The sequence below is a fragment of the Channa argus genome, chromosome 11 (genome assembly GCF_033026475.1).
Source record: "Channa argus isolate prfri chromosome 11, Channa argus male v1.0, whole genome shotgun sequence".
NCBI classification, from domain to species: Eukaryota; Metazoa; Chordata; class Actinopteri; order Anabantiformes; family Channidae; genus Channa; species Channa argus.
Genome location: NC_090207.1, coordinates 17,062,762 through 17,078,619, shown reverse-complemented (window position 1 = coordinate 17,078,619; position 15,858 = coordinate 17,062,762). Strand labels below are relative to the sequence as shown.

Sequence of the window (15,858 nt, the reverse complement as noted above, 5' to 3'; positions counted from 1 at the left end):
ACTAATTGTGTGCTCTATTTATTATTCTGTCATTCCTAATTCTCACAGGCTTTGGAAATTGAATTGTGTTACCTCTAAAGGGTTCTTCAACTTGCTCAACTTTTCATTGTTTCCTTTTTCCTGGGGTAGAAATGGGAGAGATGCTGACTCTCTCTCCAGTTAGAAAATCAACAAGAACACTTTCAGATGCCCTCTGGGAACCACATATTAGCATCCTGTCACGTTTTATATGACATTTCAATTTTTACCGTGCTGCCAGAGTGAAAGGCAAAAAGAAAACAAAGAAAAACAGGTGCAATTTTAGCACAGCAGCAATGACGTGCAGCCACTTGTGGTTCAGACTCATTTTGTGGTGTGATGGCATATATGCTGCCACATTATAACTGTTAGGTTTATCATTTTTATGGTGTTACCCAGCAGGGAGAACAATATGATCAGAGGTTAAAACAGTCTCAAATAGCTCTCTCTATTTCCACCCAGTAGATATAGGACAGATATTTGAGTCCATCGTAATAGGCTAAGTCCTCAGTGACCTCTCTCTTGTTTAGCTCTAGGCCTTGGGTCAGTGAAGAACAAACTGTCTTTGCAAAGTTTACAACTGCTCACTTAGCACTTTTGCATATAGATGTACTTTGCCATGATGCTATCTCTCTGAAAGAGAAACGGAGCTCTCGAGCACACAGAGGCAATGTGCATTGTTCCTTTTGTTAAATATTTAATCAAGTGTTTCAAGGAGTTTACCACATTTGTTTACCACAATTTACCAGCAAGTGCAATGTGGTTACCCTGACTTGGCTGCTTGTGTGTGTGTGTGTGTGTGAGAGAGAGAGAGAGAAAGAGAAAGAGAGCTTGTGTTGCCCTGGGCTCTCACTGGTGTCATTGAACGTTGTTTCTCCTTAATGCATGCAAACAACTCACATCACTTTAACAAGCCTTCCCACCTCTTCTTCCCTGATGGGAACACTCTGATGATGTAGTTTGCTCCACACACATTCACACATTGCTAAACTGAAGAGTGCTTTGCTGAGATTTCATATCACACTCCACACATCCAAACAATGATGCAAACTTTAGACATAACCACAAAAGATGCATTTATTGTCTTTAAATGGCGCTCATAGAATTAAAACATGCAATTCTCTGCCAACAAAGGACACTGACTCACTAAATATTTCTGCTACCAACCTGATAAGAGTTAATTGATGTCAAAGAATTTCTTCTGCACAAATATTTCATTCACTGTCAACCAACTAGCGCAATGCAGTTTATATTTATTGCACAGTGGTATACTGCTTTTTAATTTTACTCTGAACTAATTTCACACTATGGCCCTGATCAGTCCATTTACTGTATGCTGATCAGCCACAGCACGAAGCACCTAGTGGCGTAAATGTTATGAACAGGTCAGCGAGGAAAAAGATTTAATGCTGGCCATGATCAACAGGCGTCAGAACATACAGTGCCTCACAGCTTACTGCGTATGGGGCTTGTAGCTACAGACTGGTCACAGTGTTCATGCTGACTTCTGCTCACCACATGCATACCATTTTGCATCCCTGGTTTGATGCATTTTTCTTATATCAAATGTACTGAAGTCAAAAGCAAGCCATAGATGTTTAGGTGTAATCTCAGAAGTGTTGTTAATGAAATTGCACATGGTAGTGTGCAGCTGTACAATTCATGTACAGGCAAATGTGGTGAGTGTAACAGACAGAAAAATATTCATTTCTATAGTAAATTTAGGCCTGTCTTACAGTAAATGAAATGATCAAGGATGAATGTTCCAATTGCAATGACATTTATTAGTTCACAGACTGAACTAGCACTATAACATGTCAGCGTAAAACATTACATTGAACCTACAGTTTCAGTATAATAAAATGCATGATGCTGAACTCATTAGGCTGGCTTATTACGCTGTCTGTCTGAAGGATTCAAGCCATACGACATCATTCATCAGAACACTGTTGTCAAAAGTGCTGGGATTTGTAGCAAACTTTGACCATTAACATGACTTGCAACTGTAGCCATGTCAAAGCAAGAGGCCTCCCAAAATTCATTTTATTAGCCTTGCCTTCAGGTCTCCAAAAAAACCCAGTTAGTTTCCCTGAGACAGGAAGACACAGCTGGAAATACAGGCCCCTTGTCTCTTTTAAAGACCCTGCTATTGCCAGAATCTGGAAGCTGATCTTGTGAAGATGTGTAAATGTATGTGTTAAAAAAGCCTACCTACCCGATCAAATATTTCACCTATTAGTTAAATACCAAATTTGACAAATAGCTTCCTTTAACCTTATCTGTGATGTATGAATGCCCTCTCTCCTCATCTTTCGGTGTGAATGCAGTGATGATATTAAAGTCTAAAACAAATTTGCTCAGTAAAGGAAGAAACTGCTTGTAAAACTCAAAGGCCTTCACTGTCTAATCCGTGTCGAGATGTGATATCATTTGTGTAGTCACACAGCAAGACCAGGTGTGCAGATCAACCCTATCTAATAGCTGAATGGTGTATGTGTGTGTGCATATTAAATTCCATTATACGAACAGGTTGCCTGGCTCCATATGTACGTAGTGTGTGGAGAAGCTGGGAAAACAAGGCTCTCTGTGGCCCTCTCTGTTATTGCTACCTCCTGCCTCCCTGAGCTGTGTTTGAAGACAGGAAATAGGAGTCAGACCTCAGTCCGAGGGGCATGTGGCAATGGTTTATACTCTGATGAACTCTGATCTTTCCTCTCCACCCCCGCCTGCTCTCTCACACCACTCCCCTGGCCCTCAATCACTCTCCCATGAGTCCGGCCCCGAAAATAAAACGACATGACCCAGCCGAGCCCGGCTCAGCTCGTCCTAACCCAGCCCAGTACAATAGACTCTGCATTCTGAGATTTGTTTGAGTGAGCAATGAAAAACAGATGGACTCAGAGGAAAGGATGAAGAGGAGGAGGAGGAGAGAGGGAGGAAGAAAGAAAAAGAGTCTTGTAAAATATTTGCGAAGAAAAATAACCCAGGGACGCTGTCTAATTATATCTATTTGTCTTGTGTGGTTTTGCTGGGGAGGCCATGTGGTCTGCCTGACTGCTCCATGGTTCATTTTTCACATTATCTGATCCTGGATGGAGAGCAAAAAGAAGAGGGTGGGTTTGAACGGGGAGAGGGGGGTGTTTGGGGTCTCAATGGGAGGTTTGTGGTGAGGTGGGGGGGCTGGCCTTAAGGAGCAAAATTTGGTAAATGCCTCAGGGGTCCTGTTGGTTTCATGTCTTTGACCACTTCACTGTCTTCTTTAGGTATAATGCTAAGGATTACTCAGAGTTTTATCTCTCTAATCTAAAAATGTATGTCCATCTTCATTAATAACAAAAATAAGTAAAAAGTATCATTAATAAAAGAAAAATATTTGGTGGCAATTAAAGTTTGGTTTTGCTAATACTTTTCATATGTTTTGTTGACTGTGAAGGTTTCTGGCAATTTTTTATTGTGTTTAGCAAATATCATTTACTTAAAAAATATGAGCTATGAAAGACATAAACTTATTGTCACTCTGTAAGCAAGAAGAATAATGTCTACTGTTGTCCATATGCCAGCAATGTGCTGGAACTAGATGATACTATAATAAAAGTCTTCCCCTGGTATGCTACTCTAAAATGATGATCCAAGTTGGTAGCACTGGACATTAAAATGTTCTCTTTGTATTAGTCGTCCTCTTCTTGTTATGCCTTCCTTTTGTCTCCAAAGCATGCCCACCAATCACAGCTAGGCACAACCAGTCTGCGTGTTGATGTCCTCACTCAACCAGTGGCACTCGATTACTCTGTCACCTCATTCTGTCCACATCCATCGTGTTCCTGATTGACTGTTGCATGACCTCTTAAATTCTACACTTTGTTTCAGTAAATGGGGGTCTTCTTGTATATTTTGGTCCCCCCTCCCTTCACAATATTCTAAAGTTCTCAGCCATCAAAGTTTGAAAAGGAAAAGAACTCTTCATGGTAGGTGATGGCGTTATTAAGGATTGTAATGACGTCATGCCCAGTGACGACATCCCAGTGTGGCAGCCAGCAGAACAAAAGAGGGCTCTGCTATGCCTGGTCTTCCTAGCTGGCTTGGCTGCAGAGAGAGAGATCGAGAGAAAGAGCACCCACCCAAAGATTGATGTATGGAGTTGGTTTTCTGTTTAATTTTCTCTCTCTATTCAAATATTCAAATTTTCCTATGTGAGCCTTTGTAAGAAGGAAAACATTTTGATTTGTTCTGCCGACTTTTATCTCCATTGATGCACTCCATCAGTTCAGGCAGAATATCTGGTGATTTGGCAACCAGCTCCTGTCTTTTTTCTACTCTTTCTCCTCTCATCTCTTCTCTGTCTCACTTTCCCTCTTTCTCCCACACTCACTTTTTTCCCTCCCTCGCCTACATCTCTATCTGTCCTCTTCCAGGACTCGGAGAGAAAGGGCTTCATGAACAAGCTTTATGCCATTCAGGACGTGTGCATCAGTGTGCAGAATGCACTGGATGAAGTGGCCTCCTATGGGGAGAGGATAAAAAAGTGAGTCGCAAGTCCACTCCTCGGCACCCGGCCTGCTCCGCTCCCCTCTGCACGTCCCTGTATTTTTATTTCATTTTTTTGCAATGCCAAGTTCCCCCGCTTCCCCTTGCCAGCCTGAGTATAACTCAGTGCTGCTCTGCCAGCGTGACACTGAACCCTGGATACAAAAACAGAGGCTGTCTGTCCATCACAACTGACTAAACCCCGTCTGACCTCTTAACTAAATCATCTAAACATTGAATTAAAGCACCTTAATGCACATGCACACACAGACACAAAACTGTTTATTTGCTGTAAAGGCCTGCCTACACAGCCACCCTCACCTTCACCTAGATACATACAAAGCAAACGGAAGCAGAAAATTATTTTGATTTGAAAGTAAAAGTAAAAAAGAGTCAGGCTTTGGGTTCTTTTTCATTTGCAGGTAAAACCAGTTTAAATCAAAACTGAAACATTTGTGACCTGTACCTCTGTAAAGTTAAAAGCATTTTACTGATTAAATAGTGTGAATTGTATTGAGTCATAGACTATTTACACCGTGGAATGGTGACCCGTAACACTCTGGTTGAATGTATTTTCCTTCTGCACAGATCCAGTGTGATGAATTTGTAGTTCAGCAGTGTCCCAATCAGCTTGTCTGGATAGAAAAAGTATTAAAATGCCCTCACTGACTTTTTATATTCTTTCTCCGTATATCTGGCTGGACTCAGCTTTTCCATGTCTCACATCTTTTAAAGTTACTATTTTTCCTCTATTTGCAGCACCTTTAACTGGACTGTGCCTTTCTTAAGCTGGCTGGCCATCGTGGCTCTCGGAGTGGCCACCACCATCGTCTACTTCATCCCTCTACGATACATTGTGTTGGCTTGGGGTGAGCTAATGTCAAAAAGTTGTAATGCACAAAATAGAACGTAAGTGCAAAGAATTCTATTAAGAGCGTATGATTTGCAAGTCTTAATGATGTTACTTTATGTATTGTAATGAGAGAACCAAACTGACCGTACGATACCCATAAAAGCTTTAACAGTGTGCTGATATGTACCTCTTTTCTCAACTCTTCCCCCAACTGTCCCATCGTTTTTCTTAATATAGGGGTGAATAAATTTACCAAGAAACTGCGAGACCCTTACACCATTGACAACAATGAGCTGCTAGACTTTCTGTCCAGAGTGCCCTCAGATGTACAAGTGGTGGGTGAACTTTCCACTTTCATCTTTGTCTAATATTTTCGACAGCCTATCTGTCAGTTCCAGACATGGGCAAGGGTTAGGGCTCCTCTTTTCTTCCCTTCACCTGGTGGCCCTACGGTGTTGTATTTTTAATGCAGGCTGAACTGACTATCCATTCTTTGAGTCATGCAGACATTTAACTGTTTTAACATTGTTTCTGTGCTTTCCTATTAATACCTTCCTAGTCTAATTCAATTTCCACATACATAGCTGGGGCTGTGTAATAAGATAACAAGGTTAAGTGAGCTTAGTGTCCAGCATGGAACTGGGTTGATTGACTCCATAAATATACACTCACACACAATTACAGTTAGCTGTTGTTTCCCAGCAATGCTAGTAATTGAAATGGAGTTTAAACCAACAGTTTAACCTGCCCCATGCGGTTTTGCTTCTACATTAACCATGGGATCAGATTAACTTTGTGCATGAACACTACAGATGCTTTGTTAGGTGAAATAAACTTTAGGTGTGTAGATCTGTTTCTGAATGTAAATTCACAGTATCTGTAACTGTACCATGCTGTGCTGTGCAGTACAAATTGCAATTTAAACTGCAATTAAGCAGCAGCTTGTGAAAGTCATTGTGTTATCCAGTACCGATGGTGTTCGCTGTGGCCGTTAAGACCTGCTGTGCAGAGTTCAATACACTTGAATGTACAGATACACGCACACACATGCAGATTGAAGCTGAGCGACCCCGCTCCTCTGATACAACCAATCCACTGCCACATCAGCGTTGACACACTTCCTCTGTGATCGTTTCCCCTCGAGTTCTTTCATCTTTACAGGGTCATAATCCTTGCTCCCCTATACACCTCAACCAAGTCTCTAAATCCCCGTTTTGGCCCCCGTGCAGTTTTATAGTTTCATAGTTTACTGGGGCCTACTACAGCTGTGGGGCCAGAGCAGGTATCCATCGGCTTAAATGAGCCCAAGCTGTCCCCTCTTGTGCAGCCACCTTACGCACCTGGTGCCTGGAGGTGGAGGGGCCCAGACCTGGCAGGTATGCAGCCTTTACAAGGCCCCTAATGAGCGCCTGCTGGCTAGGGAAGATGTGGGCAGACATGCTGATCTGGTTTGGTGCCCATGCTACTGGAGTTGTTCCTACTGTAGAAATAATATTGTAGTAAGTGCTACTGTAATGGCCATTGCTGCAGCTGTTGGAATGGTAATTGTTGCCAGGTTTCAGTGTCAGTTTGGAGGCTTACCAAGTAATGAGAGTGAAACACAGGGGCTAGAGGAGTAAGACTAGATATCACAGGAGAAAAAGTAGGGATGGAAGTGGAGAAACAGGAAGAGGAATAAGCACAGAAAATGCAAGTAGAGTAGAGTTGCTTGGTTATTGCTAGGTTGATTATTTTGAGGGTGCTAGTCTTATTTGTATTTAGGTCACGGGAATTTAACTTCTCTGCTCAGTCAGCTGATAAAGACCCTTGCTGATCACTTTTTCACTGAATCCAAAAGTTATTTTTCTCTGAAGACACCCTGCTCCGCAGTCGTTGGCTAAAAACAGAGCAGAACGTTCTGCTCTGTGGTGCGGCCTGCCGCTGCCTCCGGTTGTGGGTTCACCTCATTGCCTGCCCCCACCTTACTGGGTCAAATCCGTCTGTAGGGATTAAGCCCTTGAGGCTCTCAGATGATACAGAGAAGTGCTGGGGTCCAAATGGAGCGTCCCCTCACAGGCACGTGTCCATAGCACCCACTAGCATTGGTGCAGGGGCCCACTATGCCTGACACCCTGGATGACTAATGATGTGCTATTTCAGGGCCCCGATGTGACCTAACACACATAGATAATCACACACACACACTCTCCCAGCAGTAGTGCATTTGAGGTGGGTTGGGGGTTGCTTCAGTGTACTGTTCCGCATCATTTGGAGGTGCTTTAGAGCAGCCAGAACTGATGAGGTTCTAATGACTTTATATACAAAGGGCAACCACACCGTCCCGCAGTCTATCCTAACATACATAGTTATACAGCAACACAGTAACTGTAGAACAGGACTCTCATACTTTTTCAACTTTTATGTCTTTTTGTAGTGTACGTAAAAATGGCACATAAAAAAACTTTGCATTTAGCAGCAACACCTCATGGAAGGTGCTTTAGTATTAGAAACCAAGCTTCTCAAATCACTGACACTGGGCCCCTAACAGCTGTCAAACACCTTTTAAAAAGTAAGTCCCCAGTTGCGCATGGAAGCTTCAACAACCAGACCTACCCTTTTACCACCTGAACAGTTTACTTAAATCATTATGTCCCTGTGTGAGCAGCAATGTTAAAGGCTGGCACGTTGTGTAGTGCATGTGTGCTTGAAAGAGTGACTGTCCCTTCTCTGGCTTACAGTCTTTGGATCTGGTGTGGATCTTTTACTAGCAAAAGCTGACTTTATGGTCATTTTCAGAGAATCCTTCATGTCTTCTTAAACGAGGCCAATCCAAGCACCTTTATAGTGCTAAGTATTCCCTACCTGCCGTTTGGGAGGTGTCAGCGCACTAGTATGTTTTACGACACCATTAGCCATGTGAGCTAGGGAGTGCATAAGTAGGGCCAAGGCAATTAGCATGCCAAGTGGCCCTTTATGATCGGTGTAAAGGAGCTGGATCAAACCCCCGCTACAAAAATAAGCATGAATTCCAATTTAGCGCCTAATGAACAGTGGGTAGTCAGGTTAATATTTTTAGCCAAAATTTATGTTGGGAATGAAACCTCATTGGATATACAGGGGTCAAAGGCAGGATAGTTAAAGGTTGAAACGTTGCCAGATGCCATCACTCACATCTAACGGAGGTCTCCTTCGCTTTGTCCTTCCTCACAGATTTGAACAATCTATTGCAAGTGGGCAATTAGTCACTATTCAGTATTTGCTGAACCAAACTTTCCTTAAGTTGCGATTTCTCTTTTGCTCACTGGATTATGTCACCTTGACATGCCTTTTCGTTCCCAACAAAATATACAAGTGCTGAATCCTCCAAGTTGCAGCTGTCTCACACGTTACTGTTTCCCTGGAAACATTTAATAACCCTTATGATCCGTTAGGTGTCACATGAGATGAAAACCACCGAATTTAATGCTCTCTGGAAAGAACTGGAAAACATAATAACATAGTATCATTAAAATGTGGCTCTCAAGCCTTCTTTGATTGAATTGATCTGCTCACTTTTTTCCCCCCTTTTCTTTTTTTTTATTTTGCTCATTGTCACCCATCATGGTTTTACCTTGTCTTTCTGCCCAAACTGGCATCATCAAAACACTGTCAAAGGTTGAGGGAGGGAGGGAGAGAATGAGAGGCAGTGAGAGAGGAGCAGGTCTCGGGATGCTTTGTGGGTAACAGTTAAACGAAGCACGATGCACGGTACACGGCGCCCCTTCAGCAGAGCACACTTCAAAGCCTGTTTTGCACTTGTACTGTCAACATTTGGGAAAGGAAAGGAGAGGAGCGAGGGTGGAGCAGCCTTTGAGCAGCGCTGGGTCTTTACCCACTGCCTCTCCTGTCGATGTTCCCTTTAAGCTTCACACTTGTGTACCAAATTGCTTATGTGCTTGCCGCATTACTTCACTTTTTACTTTCACCCAATTTTGGTGTCTTTTATTTTGTTAACGTCCCACTTTCTCCTCGCCTACTTTGCCTTTTCTTCTGTTTTTGACTTTAACTAGCTTTTGTTGTGTGCATTGGTTTGGTGCCTGTGTGTGTGCATTGTAGTGTGTGTGTTACTACGGAGGTGAGCAGGGAGCCAAGGGTATAGCATCAGGCAGGCCTGTCACCTGTAAGGTGGAACCTGTGACGCACGAGCCCCATCTCTCCTTGCTGGCAGCTCTTCACAGGGAAACTCCTGTTTGATTGAGATATTGTTTTTTTCCCTGCACTTTTCTTTTTGTTGATTCCCTTCGCTACTCTTCTTGAGAAACAAAAACCCTACTTTCTACTGACATGCAAACTTTTCTTTGTTTGCACACACTCACAAAGAGTTTTGTTTGGACAGGAATGTCAACACGCAGAATTAAATTGCTGTATTCCTTTTTGCTGTTGTAGGCGCTTGGCCATATAATAGCACCACTAACAACCAGTGATCCTGCACAATACCTGTCCTACTTTTGGATGCATGATAGCTTGTTTGAAGTACGTTGAAAACAGTGAGTGAGACCAAGTTTCACATGGAATTTTTGTGAATTTGTTTGAATTTAATTGGCACTACCACATATACAGTACCTCCATGTATTGACGCTACATATACTTACTATACTTACCCATGATGAACCATTCACTCACTTCTTCATCCATGTCATTGATCACAGTCAGCGTGGGCAATCTGCCAGGACTGTGATGGTCCCCTAATGAAACTACCACTGCACAAATACATACACACAGATGGGGCCATATAACCCCCTTTCTGTCCCCTGGGTTTTTTTCCTGTTGTCTGCTTTAGTTGGCAGGGCTATAGAGGGATCCACACCCACATGAGAACACTATCTGTCACCACCCATGTGTCCATAGATCTTGTTGTGTCTCTCACCCCATCTCTTCTGCGCTCTCATTGTTTTCTCTTCTGTTTTCTTTGTTGGTTTGTCCCGCTCTCTGCCCTTCCTCTCTTCATCTTTCTGTCTATTTCTGTTCCTTATTTCTCTCACTTCCCATCATTCCTTCTCTCCCTCGTTTTCTTCACCTGAATTACTTTGAGATTATCTCCTATTCTCTCTTTTCTCTCTGTGTATCCTGCAAACCAGTTGTATTTGTACAGCTGTTTAGTAGGATGTTAGTTTGCCTTGTGGACAGCAAGGAGTATCCAGATTAGAATCAGTACAATCTGGCTGCCTAGTGAGGCGTAGAGAGGAACACATGCTGGCCCAACCGCCCTGTAAGCAACTTAACGGGACATTGGAGATCAGCATTGTGAGACAGAGAAACAGAATTGTTCCACTGTATGCGTGAGTGTGTGTACACTGTGTGAATGTGTATGTGATTTTAATGTTGCAAAGCTGGCAGGTCGTTGTGTGGGATATGGGAGGTGTGTGTGTGTACAAGCTGGTATTTATACTGTATGTATGTATGGGCCTGTATTTTTCAACACACACACATACATCTGTTTGCATCTAAGTCTTGTAGGTTGCAGACAGAGGATACTGGAAGGCATCATCGAAGCAATAGTGGAAACCAGTAGAAGGATGATAAAGGCTGAGAGAATCTACTGTTCTCGTCCACAGCAGACAGACCCACCGTAAGACAGAACAGAGAAACCATATTGACGTCAGTTTGTTGCCTGCCTGGAGAATCAGAGAAGGTGTCAGTCAGTCAGACAGGCAGAGTAGCCTACAGTACATCAGCCTCGGAGGGATCCCACAGACGATACTGGCTCTTTGGTGCTGTGACTGTTAAATCTTTTCTTTTTTTCTATTAGTATTCTGATTCAGTGGCTACTGCTTGTCAGTGTCTTGAATCTATCTAGGCTAGCAACTGAATTTGTGTGTGTGTGTGTGTGTGTGTGTGTACATCTGAAAGTAAGAGACTGTCAAAGTGACTATCTTTGGTTGTAGATGCTCAGTTACTGTGATGCTGTTGCGTCTGAGTGTCCATCACTTAAGAGCAGTTTCTTTCTAAGCTTTGCTCACCATCTTTGCAAAGACACTTTTTCAGGATGAATGCTCAACCTATTTGAGAGTGATGGCTATTTGCCATGAAAATGTCTGTGGTAAAAATATACTAACACATTCAATGTCAGAGGAAATATTATAATTAAACGAATGGTTTTAACATTGTGAAAAATGTTTGTCTTGTGTTTTTGTTCTTACATGAATATGTAACTGAATATGAAACTGGTTAGCTTAGTTTAGTATGAAAACTGGGAATAACTGTCCCAGTAAGATCAAATCCCCCTGCTGGTTTATTAATTTAAAAGTGACTGGAGGAATAGTCTTTTTCTAATTTTTTATATAAAATCCTAAAACCCAAACATCCAATAGGATGTTTGGGTTTTTGTCAAAGAAGTAAGTAAGAAGCTTGATTTTCATAGTTGGCTCTTTATTCAGCAACACTTGAAGAGAGAGTCAGTGATTTTCTATTATGTCTAATTATACATGTTGAAGTGTCTCTGGGCAAGAGACTGAGCCCCCAACTGTCCGTCCCCATCCACAGCCGTGCAGTGCCGGTCCCAAGCCCAGACGAAATTGGGGAGGGGTACGTTAGAAAGGGCATCCTGGGTAAAAACTGTGCCAAATCAACATGAGGACAAATGATCCACTGTGGCGACCCTGAACTCACAGGATAAGCATATCTATCGATCGAGCTATCTATCTATGGTACAGTACAGATCAGGCTACATGATCAGTGTTGTGTTGATATTTATTAACTATAACTAACAGCTAAACACAGACATTGGAGTTACAGATTTGTCTTTACCTACTTTCTTTCCTTTGCGTCTTCTCTCCTTTCCTCACTCTGCCCTCTCTCGCCTCTCCATCTTGCCATGCAGAGATGACTCTGTTGTCAATCCAAGCCTTCCCATGAGCCCTTGCCCTGTTCCGTGTTTGTTTATGTGATCCTTCCCTTAGGCCACTGTTCCACATCTGTGGAAATACGTATGTTTGTGTATATCTGTGTGCATCTTTGCACAAGCATGAGTGTATTTAGAGCTTGGAACAGTGTATATGTGTGTCTTTATGTGGCTCTATGTGTGTGCGCACATGCGTGCGTGTTGTAATCAGTGTGTAATCCCTTCCCTGAGGCCACTGTTCCACACAGCTGGACTCAGAGAGCCTCTGGAGGGTTTCTGTGCTATTCAAGCATCCTTTGCTCTTTCCACCTGACCGGGTGGTGTGTGTGTTTGTGTGTGTGTGTGTGCGTGCGTGCATGGGTGTTTCTATGTGTTTTAACAGGTGCAGTACCGAGAGCTTAAACTGGATCCCAATCCCAGTCCAAATAAAAGGAAGAAAAACAACCCCGGGTAGATGACTGTGTCCACCCACCAACTCCTCTCTCTTCTCCACATTTCTTCTTTTGGTCCTTTACTGGACACAGAGGAACAGAGGAACACTGCACTGGACCAGCATGGCTCATCTATACTTCCTATATTTCTTTCCAGTTTCCTCCCACTTAAACCCTTGTTCTCTCTTTAATTATTCATGATGTACAGTAGAGTTTCCTGAAGTGTAATTTTTGTATGAAACAAAGTAAGAAATATTAGCTATTCTCATCGGCATTAACGCTTTTGATTTTAAAAGAAAGTTGGGATGGATGGATGGATGGATGGATGGAATGACCTCAGCCATGTGAGCCACTCTTCTCATTTCTTCTGTCAACGATTTAACAGCTCAGAACACTTTTGTTACGTGTTACACAATCTGTAAAACAAATTTGAATAATTCTCAATATCCTAAGATATTCAGCAATTCCACGTTTATTCCACGTTATTTTTACAAACATTGAGCATCAACAAAATTGCTTAAGCTCATTTTGTATATTATGATTTTGGTAATATGTTTATATTTTTTATTATTTTTTTACTGAAGTATATTTAGTTCCCCTGACTCTTGGATGATGTAATGATGTGTTCATTGGTAGTAATTTGGATTGTCTGCATTTAACTCAGCCAGCCAAGCTGATTAGCAATTATGGTGGTAGCCTCCAGATATGTCTTTTTACACAAACACAAAATTGGACTAACAGGCCCAAGGCTTGTGGTGGTATCGGCCTGTGTTTCAGACTCCAAAAAAATAAAAAATAAAACCGTGGACACTTGCATTAGTTTAGTGTTCTGAAAAGTGTGATTGTGATTACATAATGATCAGTAAATAGTGCCCAGAGGAAAAAGAACAATGCTGTGAAGTATTACTAAATTGGTGTTATGCCCCAAACAGTGTCACTGTTAAATGCCCAGATAACTTTATTGTAGACTCATTTAACCCTATAAAAACATGTCGAAATCTCTATCAGTAAATCAGTGAGAGAGGCAGAGGCAGTCAGACCTTCTCTCTGTTTCAGGAGGTGCAGCAGACTGGGCCTTCTGCTCTCAGCGCGTTAATAAAGATGTCACCCAGTCTTTGCAGATTGTCACCAGGCAGGCAGGCCTTTAGGCAGCAGCAGTCCTAATCTTGTTTGAAAGGCTGGTCTCCTTTCCTCTCATCTCTCTGTGTGTTTTCCTAGATGGCCAAACAAGAAGGCATTCACACACACACACACACAAGCATGCATGCAGACACAATGCAAAAGAAAAAAATCCTCTCATGTGAATACACTGCTTGCGTACGCATACTGTATCTGCCTGCGTTCACATAAATACATAACATCCCATTTGAGCAGGCACATTCTGTCTCCCTCTCAGGCACAAACACAAATATGCTCTCTGTGATGTTGTGCCCCAAGCTGGCCGCCCTCTCCATCTGCCCCACCTCCTGTGCCCACAGCTCAACTTTGATCTGCCACTGACAGAGGCTTGTGTATGTGAACTGTGTATGTAAGAGTGTTTGCGTATACACATTCATGCAATCAAAAGACACATTGCTTTTCTGAGTGTTGGTGTCTGTTACAGTTGTATCTCCCCTGCAGCTGTAGGCTGATGCGTAGATTCAATTGTGTGAGCGCATGTGGTGCAGGAGACGTAGCAGCAGCTATTTACTGTGGGGTTTGCTGGAACAGTGGTTTGCTAGCTAGATTAGCAGCAAGTTGCTGAGTGACAAGACCAGAGTCTGAGGGGACTTAGGCCTGAGATGTCAGGGATGGAGGGGTGTGTGTAGATATGTGTGTTTTATGCTATTTCAGATCCTTCTTTCCATCTTCCTTCTCTCCGTTTACTCTCTGTGGTTCACCCATTCGTCAGCAACCGGGGTTGCGACCCTGTCTGAAGGGACGGTCTCTTGGGCTTCTCGCTGAGCATCTGTTGAAAGATCACAGCTCAGGCTATGTTTGAGAAGGTCTCCTCTCATCCTACTGATCCATGCTCACACCCCCCGCCCCGAACCTCCTTGTGTTTTTGTTCCCTTTCCCCCCCTTTGTCGTTTTGTTCATGTCTGGATATCTGTCTGTCTATCTTTATTACTCTAAAGCCCTTCCCCACTGAAAATAGAGCTCTCCTCTGCCATGTTGTCATCCTCTCGCCCTGTCTGACTGCCTGCTTGCCATCGCCTGCTTCCTCCCTCTTTACCCATCCATCTCCATGCTTAAATATCAACAGGCTTGGATCCGTCACTCCAGAGGGCCATTGATTTTGTTTTGTTGTTTGAGGAATCCACTTGAAAGACAATAACAGACAGTCCCCCAAGAGCAGCATCACAGACTAGTTATAGCCTCCTCAACAAACACTCTCTGTGGCTATGAAGGATGGCTTTTTATAATGCCTGAAGGGACTGTTTGAATACCTGATATGTACTGTATATGTCTACTACCGTGTGTAGTCATTTTACAGGCCATTGTGGTGACTTTTGTGTGGTATTGCATTTAAACACCCTCCTTTTTTTGGTCATTTATTATTTGGTTTTGGCTCTGTTTGCAAGCAAACCAAAGTTTTCATTTTGTATGATGTAGAGAAAGTGAATTATATAAAGGAATGTATTAGACTGACAGCGGTAAAGGAAAAATAGCACTTTTAATTGCAGTTAAATTGAGATTATTTTTAAAATGATATTGTAGTTATCTAACTACTTATTATTTTATGGTTGTATTTTATACAGTATGCCTGTTGATGGCCTGGTGATCTTGTACAGTAGATGTATGCCTGCCTCATTTTCTAAAATCTGTCTGTTTCCGCCTGCAACATTGCCTGCCTGTGATATCATCTTCATATGGCAAAAGAAAATATGATGTATATTTCTGGTTTGAGAAATGAAATGCATCTAATGTATGTTGCTTATTTGGAAAAAAAAACATGAGATTAAATATTTTTATCATCTTCAGTGTCTGGATTAGTGCAAAGTGTGTTTTCATGAATTGACCTATTCATTTATAAGCATTCACTAGTAGCAGGAAAGGAAATATACTGTCTTGACCAACTAAGCTCATATTTCAAGTTCAGTTCCCTGCACTCGCTCCATCAATTACTTCACCCATCCCAGCACAGGGGCCTGAGCCTCACTCTGCACACACGTTCAGCTTCAGGAAGAGGT

General features: G+C 42.4%; 1 protein-coding gene across 12 annotated transcripts in view; it reads left to right on the top strand.

The window, feature by feature from the left end:
* The window catches only part of mctp1a (multiple C2 domains, transmembrane 1a), a 129,979-nt gene extending 114,326 nt beyond the window's left edge, over window positions 1-15,653 (top strand). For all 12 annotated transcript variants that reach the window (XM_067520727.1, XM_067520728.1, XM_067520724.1 and 9 more), the window contains 4 exons: window positions 4,431-4,540; window positions 5,302-5,411; window positions 5,633-5,730; window positions 12,637-15,653. In XM_067520727.1, coding sequence (XP_067376828.1) covers window positions 4,431-4,540; window positions 5,302-5,411; window positions 5,633-5,730; window positions 12,637-12,708 — 390 coding nt within the window. In that variant the 3' untranslated portion in view covers window positions 12,709-15,653. The remainder of the gene's footprint in view (window positions 1-4,430; window positions 4,541-5,301; window positions 5,412-5,632; window positions 5,731-12,636) is intronic.
* The last annotated feature ends 205 nt before the right edge of the window (window positions 15,654-15,858 follow it).